This window comes from Eubalaena glacialis, chromosome 3 (assembly GCF_028564815.1).
Source record: "Eubalaena glacialis isolate mEubGla1 chromosome 3, mEubGla1.1.hap2.+ XY, whole genome shotgun sequence".
Classification (NCBI taxonomy): domain Eukaryota; kingdom Metazoa; phylum Chordata; class Mammalia; order Artiodactyla; family Balaenidae; genus Eubalaena; species Eubalaena glacialis.
This window is the reverse complement of record NC_083718.1, coordinates 137480720-137489660: the sequence shown is the minus strand read 5'-3', so window position 1 is coordinate 137489660 and position 8941 is coordinate 137480720. Positions and strand designations below refer to the sequence as shown.

The window sequence follows — 8941 nt, the reverse complement described above, 5'->3', positions numbered from 1 at the left end:
GGATAATTCCAAAAGCAAAATTGTTGGAAAAGAATATGTTTCTCAAAGCATGATTTGTGGACCACTTTTATTATCATTTATTTAACGAGGGAAATGATTTTGGCTTAGTTACCACTATATCCCCAGAGCCTAGAACATAGTGGGCATCAATAAATTGATATTGAATAAATAAATCTGTGAGAGTGGGGTTTAAGAATATGTATTTTGACAAGCACCCAAAATTTGAGAATCACTGCCCTAGTAGATCTCTCAAATACTTCTTAGTTCTGACATTTCATCAGATTTTACACATTGAATTATCACTTGAATACCATTTTTCTAGTGAGCTTATTTTTTCATTCAGTCCACTTAGCTTCCTACAATCTTGAAGAAAAAAAAAAGGTAGAGAGATTTTTCTAGGAAAATTCCTCTTTTCCTTAGAGTTCTTTTATACTATCTCAAACTGGCCTGAAATGCATTCTCTCATTGTCATTTTTCTGTCCTTTTTGTCAGTGTCTTAAAAGATTAAAAGAAGAAGTAGGTAGGCTGCAAGCTGTCATTCATTCCAAATAAAATGTCCTAATACATGGCTCCCTTCCTGCAAGGGACACAGACATCTAACTTGTGAGCTGACACTGTTTATTTTGTAGGCCTTTGAATTGGCTGCTTTATAAGCACGGACTACTGTCATTCCAAAAGAGTTGCACCAATTGCTTTCATTTTTGCATTTTTTTTTTTCTCAAAACAATCACAGTCTGTCAGTTAAAGTTGAATGACACGGTAAAATGTGCCTATATCTACTAAGGAGATGCGTTTGTGGTTTCTTGTTTTTGGTTTTTTTTTTTAACTTTCTTTCTTCTAAAAGATTGTGCATTTGAGCAAAATCCCATTCAATGTAAATGTATTCATTTTGCTACATGGTTTTCTGGTCAACAATTTTTTTTAAATGGAAACATAATTTTTTTATGGATCAAAATTAGGGTGATCTCTAAATATCACTTTAAAAGTTGTCAACATGATGTTTCCTTAAAATGAGTCAAATTAAATTGTTGATATGAATGAACAAGTCAATCTTTGTTACACTGATTAAAGAGACTGTTCTGATTACCCACCCCACCTCCTTTACTATGTGCACTTCTCTGTTCAGGCTTTATTGTATTTTCCTGCTCCTTCCATTTTTTTTTTTTCATTCAGCAAACAGTAGTTGAATGCCATTTGCTCATTTGTGAATCAAACATGGCTACCATTACATTACTTTTTGTGGAATGTATGGAGGAAAAATGAGATAGGAGTGCAATGTTTAAGTCTCCAAATATTAAAAACAAAACCCACTAGCATTTCTATTTCTTTGATGTTCTGTAATCTTCTATAGGCTAGAGCTGCATTTTAAATATCTAACTGAATACCAAATATCCTTCTTGAAAGAAGATCAAATTTTAGGGTCTATTGAGTTGACCATGGTCAGACCTCTTGACTGTCCCTCATGTTTAATATCTGATGTCTATCCAAAATGAGTATTCCTAGGAGAGAAAGTCACCTCCTTGTTGACATTCACCATGGGTATAATAACTTATTCTCTAGGCTTAACTTCTAATGTTATTTTTCCTTTGATTTATAGTATTTCTAATCGTCTCCTTCTATCTCTAGTGCAGTACATTGCCTGTTCTAAATACATCTTTAACCTTATAAGAAAAGATGTTTCAATGAAAAGCAAATATATTTTTATGTGTCCCTTAATTGGCAAAAGAAAATAAGGGTAATTCTACTTCATTCACTGTATTCCAGTGTTTTCCAAATCATGTTCAGAACTACTGCTTCTGGCAAATGTTCATTGTGGTCTGAGAATAAATGGTCCTAGACCAGAGTCCCAACCCACTCCTTGGACATTGATAATAAATGTTAGTGTTTTAATGAAGCTTAAGAAAGTTTTGGATCAGGAAAACACTTTTTTTTCTAAACACATCTTGAAGAAACTTTAGAAAAGTTTTCTTTTTAACACTGGTTTACATATCTTTCAGCAATTTCAAATAATATAGCCAGGAATGCTTTGGAAAGATGCTTCTGGGTTTTTGTTTTAACTCTAAGGAAAATTTCTGCCACTTTAAATGATTTAGTGTCTACTTTAAATTTCATAAGTATATCTTAGTGAATTTAACTTTATCAACTAAAGTATTCAAAACAAAACAATAAAATTGTTTTACTATTTTAAATTTTTAAGCATTATTTTTAGGATCTGCACTTATGGCCATCACATCATGCTGCTATCTGTTGAAGATGGTCCAAATTTCTTTACAGAGTAGAATTAATACTAGTGAACAATCTTTGGTAATACTTTATCTAAACACTTTAAGAAATTGAATCATGATGGATTGATGCTGACTGCATTTTTACATAATCTTGTTAGAAATTATATGAAAAACATTTCAGTTAAACCTAAGAAAAATGCACTATTTAGTATAGATTTTGCAGGACTCTACACTCTATTAATGAGCATTACACAGTTCTTTTTTGCTTTGCTTTATTTTGCAAATCAATTGTTTTCACAAAAAATCAACAAAGTTCCTTTAATAATTCCTGGGTAAACTGTCTGTTATCAGACAGAAAAGAGTAAAGCTGAATCACTTTACATTTCTCTAAGTATAGTTCAATTTTTAATTCATTCTGAGTTTCTGAATCAGCTTGATGAATCATAAGCCATTTATCATTTTAAAACATTCCATTGAATGAGTATATCATGCAAATGTTAATTCCATCTCATTTGTTCAGCTGTATATTACTTCAGTGACAGTTTCTTTTCTTTTCTTTTGGCAAAACAAATTTTAGTGTTATTCATACATCATTACTTTAAAATATTTTTTAAAAATACACCAAATGGCTATCACTGGGATCAAGGTCCAAAGCCAGGTTTTTTCTTTTCCTTATGAGATGATAGGATGATAATTTTTATAGCTGTGGTTTTGAAGCTCAGTATTTAGCTCTTGCTTTGGTAAATGGATACGCATGAGAGAGACTGGCCCCTGTTTTCTCTCTCTTCCTGTGTCTCTCTCTCAGTCTAAGGGAGTTGGAAAATTGCCGCTGAATAATTTTTCCTGAAAAAGCCAAGTGTTGGTATGATATGCTAATCTCATGTATAAGTAGGACTTCACTACAGGCCAAGCAGTCATTTGTAGAGCTGGCTTTTTAAACTGTTTGAAGAGTATTGGGTTTCAGTATACAAAGGATTGTTTTTTCCGCTTTGCATAGGAAAAGATCTGTATGAATGAAATGATCAAATGTTAATTTTGTGCCTACTAAATGGCAATGGAAGGCATTGATTTTTTTTTTTTTTTTTTTGTACTTTTAACAATAAGAGAAACTAGGAAAATAATCTCAGAGAAATTTTGTTGTATTTCTAAAGGTAATAAAATTCAGTCAGCTGTCTTTCTTAAAAAAAATGCTGTTAGTGTATACTTTGAGTTGGTGGTAACTTTTACTTAGAGTTCTCCATGATCTTTGTAGCAAAAGTAAACAATGTCTTTATGACCTTGGATGGAGTACATATTTTCACAAAATACCTTGAGCATAAAATATTTATTAAAAAAAAAAACAACTCTGGGGTAAAATACTCAAATATACTTTTAAAATTAGTTAAAATGTTGATGGCTGGCTCTTTTTCCTACATGTGTAATTCAATAGAGAATACTTAATTCTCGTAGCTGTGACGAAATCTTTACTGCTTATGTGCCGTGCTCAAGAAAAAAACCAGCAAAATAAAGCAAGGGTTTGTTCCTTCACAGAACTTCCCAAAGCTCTCTGATGAACAATGGTGATATGAATGTGTAATATTGACTTCTTGAAGATAATCATGAGAACATTTTAATGTTACTTGCCTTATAAATGAGAAAAGGTGTGGATATCATTTTTTGTAAATAATGATTTTTACAAGTGTTTTTTCCTTCATAATTTTCTCAATCACCCATTTCACAAAATCCTGAATATGCAATTATTTATCATGGCACATTACTGCAACTAGGGTTCCCATTGCAGGACAAAGTTTAATTATACTTGAGAACAAGATCAAATATATAAGTAAGTTACTATTTAAATGTGATTTTTTTCTGGAAAATAAATGAAAAACATAAAAATCAGTTGAGTTGTGAACCTCTTTTATTACCAGCCTCTTAAAGTTTTACCACATTTCTGGAAAACTTCGTTGCATATTTAGGGTGGGCATGGTGGGCAGAAGGTCTGGCACAGTGCAAGGGCTTTAGAGTTGGACAAATCTCATTCTATAATTTAACTATAGTCTTGAGCATGTTACTCAATGATTCTTCATTTCCTTATCTTAAAAAAAAATAGAGTTACTATCCCCTTATCCTAGGGTCACTGAACAGATTAAATGAGATAATATTTATCTGTCACCTAACAGTTCCTAACTATTATATAGTAAATAGTCAACAATCCTTTCGTGTTCTTATTTTTATGTGAATAGGGATTGAGACGGGCCAGAAAATGTTAATACTCTTTCTCCAATGCTATCCTAATCCTTATGCGCTCTACCGTTATCCAGATGTATTGCTATTGACAGCCAATTCTAGCTGCACTGAGCACTCATTAATGGACATGCACCAAGATAAGTGCTTAGGGCACCATCTTTTTCTATCTCCAATGATTGCCCACTATGTGAAGGTCCCTTCAGGGTCTGGTTTTGTTTGCTTTGGGTTGGGGGAAGGGCTCTGGGGTTAGAAGAGGGATAGTTATTAAGGAGGAAGGGCCTATTAGTTATGTCAGGTGGGTTCTCAACCCCAAACAGTCTCCATTTCAAATCTTCTTAAACTTTAAGGATTGGGGAGAGTGGCCCTGGGCGTATTATTCAATCAATATCTCAGAATCTCAATTCTCTAAATCTGTAAAGGACTAACAACGCTTTCTTTTTTTTTAATTTGCTTTATTTATTTATTTATTTTTGGCTGCGTTGGGTCTTCCTTGCTGCGCGGGGGCTTTCTCTAGTTGCAGCGAGCGGGGGCTACTCTTCGTTGTGGTGCCTTATCTTGTAGCGAAACCTGGGCTCTAGGCGCTCGGGCTTCAGTAGTTGTGGCACATGGGCTCAGTAGTTAGGCTCACGGGCTTAGTTGTTCCTCAGCATGTAGGATCTTCCGGGACCAGAGCTCGAACCCGTGTCCCCTACATTGGCAGGCGGATTCTTAACCACTGCAACACCAGGGAAGTCCCAACAATGCTTTCTTGAAAGAGTTATTGGGAGGACTAGATAAAACTAAAACTGTTTGCTAGTACCTGGTAAATGTGAGCTCTATTATCAACCATCTGTGCCTTGGGGTGGTGGAAGGCAGCATCAGGGGTCGGGGGAAGGGAAGGGGGTGCTTTCCTTTCTCTCTGTACCTCGCATTTCCAGTCCTAGGAACCGGCAGCATTTCCCACTCCTGCCCCTGACATCTGCAAAAGGAAACTGATGAGAGCTCTCAGGGCTGCCCCTTGAGTTCCCAGATGTTCCCCTCGCTATAGAATGACTCGGCTTCTCTCCAGCTCGCGGCCACCCCAAGGCACAGCCAGGCTCAGGGTAGCCCCCTCTGGGCAGTGACGAGGAGATCCTCCACTTCCTTAGGCGGATCAGAGGACTACGCAACTACTATGTCTGCCTGGGGCGGGCCAAGGACTCTGTTTGAGAAGGTCACCTTGGAGACGGGCCGCGGAGTCCAGGGGGAGTGCGCGGGCATTCGCGGGCAGAGGGAAGCCTGGGAGGCGGGAGCCTCGCTCCGCGCTGGTCCCGGCAGACAGCGGAGGAGCCCGTGGTCTGGGAGGCCCCCGGCCGAGCCGCGTCTGCATCTGCAGCACTGCCTTAGGTAAGTGCGCCCTCCCCGCAGCGCGTCTGGGCAGGAGCAGAGAAGATTGGCCGAGGCAAAAGGCAAGTTCGAGGATCGAGGGGGCTAAGGGGGGAGGGCCCTGTGTTAGAAATGGCCTGCCTGCCTTGTCCACGACCTCTCTCTCTAATGCCTTATTCCTCCTCCCTCCAAGAAATAAGAAAAAAGTGGCCCCAGTTTTTGGAACTGGAAGCGGGTCTTGGCCTTTTGTTCCCTGCCCGCCTGCGTGCCTCGGCTTTACAGTGACGCCCAGTGCAGAGCTGGCCAGCCCGGTCGGATCGTGGAGCAGAGTGAGTTCTGAGCAGGCTGCCTGAGGTCTGGCGACGCCGGCGGCCTCAGCCCCTCTGGACCTCCAGGTCCCAATTCTGGCCTGCGGGGCAGCTTTGGAAACAGGTGAGCAGACCAAGGTCTGTGTGTGTCACTTTAAGGTTGGAACCTGAATGACCCACTTAAACAGGCTGAGTATGTCTTGTCCACACATATACACGCTCACACAGACACACTCATGTACACAGACACACTCAAACACACAAACACACATGCCTTCAGTGCACAGACACATCACACACAAAGGTGCACACACCGACATACAAAGGCACACACTCAGGTACACAGATAATCACTCATACACACAGGTACACACACAAAGAGATGCTCACGTGGGCACTCACACAGGCACACACATTCATGTACACAGACACTCACTCATACACACAGCCTCACACACTCATGGGGACACACTCATGCTCATACACACAAGCACATGCCCACAGAGACATATGCTCACATAGAGATGCTCACACCCATGTACACACACTCTCACACACAGGTCCACAATCACACGCACCCCACACTGCCTCGCTTCCTAACACACAGTACCTCTGCTGTATTTGTGTGCCCTTCAGTACCCTTTGCCTCTGTCTGCCCTGACACTGATCGCACTGGGGCTTTAGGCTGTGTTCTTGTCTGCCCTACCCACTTCAACTGCCAGCTCTTTGAAGGCAGGGACTGTTTTAGTTCTATTTTAGTGCCTAGCACAGTGTCTCCCTGTTAGGGCTCTCAGATTGACAGATTGTAAAATAATTCCAGTGAATGTCTAAACTTGTATGTAGGCAACAGGGCAGTAGAGTTATAATCAAGTTCTGGGAAGTCCATTCCTACTACCAGCTTTTTCACAAGCATTTGTGAGAGGAGGTAGGTTTTCCAATAAATTACTTCATTAAAAGTTCTGTTTGCATATTGAATGATTCCATTTCTACGAAATGACCCAAAGAGGTAAATCCTTGGAGACAGAAAGCAGAGCAGTGGTGACCAGGGACTGGGGTGACAGGAATGAGGAATGACTGCTTATGGGGGGGTGGGATTATCTCTTGTGTTGATGAAAATGTTCTAAAATTGGTGCCGGTGTTGGGTGCACAAGTCTGTGAATATACTAAAAACCATTGAATTGTGTACTTTAAATGGGAGAATTGTGTGATATATTATCTCAATAAAGTGGTTTATTAAAAAAAAAAGTTCTGTTTGCTCTTTACAAAGTAGATCACTGTTGCTTGAAAAAAAAAATACCCTTTGGAGAAGCAGCTCATCTTAATTTTTAAAGTAATAGCAGCAACAACAAATGTTAATTAGCAAAATATCATTGAGATTAAATTTGGGGGGGGCAATAAAAATATTGTTTTCTGGTGTAGGATAATATCATTCTTCTACATATGGCTATCATTTCTCAGTGACTTTAACCTCTTCTGCAGTTAAGTATTTTTGTTGCAGCTTAATATATGCTTATGTGAATTAAGTATGCTATTGCATAAATCAAAGTTATCAGATGGGACTTTCCTGGTGGTCCAGTGGTTAAGACTCCATGTTTCCACTGCAGGGGGAGCGGGTTCCATCCCTGGTCAGGGAACCAAGATCCCGCATACCACGCAGTGCAGCCAAAAAAATAAAAATGGAAGTCTCTACTTCTTATAAATAAATTCTGAAATATTTTAAAAAAGAGTTATCATATTTCCAGTTATACTGACCAGAATAACAACATATACTAGAAATCACTCTTAAGGAAACCCCACTTCCCTATTCAAAAATGCTTTTAAAAAAAAGTATCTGTGTACTTTATTAAGAATGAGTCTCTGTGTGTTATACTAAAATATTTTCAGATCTTTTGTTCAGTATGTTACAAAAGTTTTCTTCCATAGGTTATGATGATGTCAGACATTGCTAAAGACAGAACGGCTCATGTACTGAAGAAGAGGGGCAGTGTGTCTTCTTTAAGTAGCCATGAGTTCCGGCGGAAAGAGCCTCGTGGGCGCACCAAAGAGTGAGTGACTGAATGTCCATTAACAAACTCAATTATTGAATAAACAGGTTCATAATATTTATCAGGAGGGAAAAAACGCATTTCCTTTGGGACATAAAAAGGGAGAAAAATGGGCAAGTACAAGGTTTAGGTCATCGTTGGGGGCCATATTTTTTAAAAGAAAGAGAAAAAATGGTAAGATTTATCATGGTGATCATTTGGAAATGTACAGAAATACTAAATCACTGTGTTGTGCACCAAGAAAAAGAAGAAAGAGAAAAAGAACAAGGAAATTTAAGTGATAAGTTGATCACAGCAGCATTTTTTTTACTATTTCAGAGACTACCCCAAAAAATCCTCTACTGAAAAGAATGTCATATGCAATGTAGACCAGCTACTTCTTAATTGACTCCTGAATTCTTCTCCTCAATATTATGTGAATACACTGTTTTTGCATTTTTGTAATCAATATATACATATACAACGCATTTAGCATTATTTTAAACAAATTTTGTAATGTATTTTCATAGTCTTTGTGCATATCCTTTTAAACGGTTGCATAATACAATATTTTGTCAGCTTATAATTCTGGGTTAGCTAACCGTTCCCCAGTCATTGAGCATTTTAAGTTTCTTTCCACTTTTTAAATTTTTTACTATATAAGAAGTCTCTGATTGTTTTCTTCCCCAAAGTATAATTAGTGGGTCAAAGGATAATAAGTACATTTTTTGGCTCTTGCTACATATTGCATTTGCTCTCCTAAAAAAAATGAATTAATTTTTAATACTTTCATGGCATTTTTTTTGACTGC

At 38.2% G+C, this 8941-nt stretch overlaps 1 protein-coding gene across 3 annotated transcripts in view; it reads left to right on the top strand.

The window, feature by feature from the left end:
• The first annotated feature begins 5671 nt into the window (after positions 1 to 5671).
• Positions 5672 to 8941, top strand: part of DYNLT5 (dynein light chain Tctex-type family member 5) — a 30827-nt gene continuing 27557 nt past the window's right edge. Inside the window, exons 1-3 of one of the 3 annotated variants that reach the window (XM_061186471.1) lie at positions 5672 to 5819; positions 5992 to 6230; positions 8030 to 8151. In XM_061186471.1, coding sequence (XP_061042454.1) covers positions 8033 to 8151 — 119 coding nt within the window. In that variant the 5' untranslated portion in view covers positions 5672 to 5819; positions 5992 to 6230; positions 8030 to 8032. Of the gene's footprint in view, positions 5820 to 5991; positions 6231 to 8029; positions 8152 to 8941 lie in introns of those variants that run through there. The other 2 variants (XM_061186472.1, XM_061186473.1) reach the window with 2 other exon arrangements.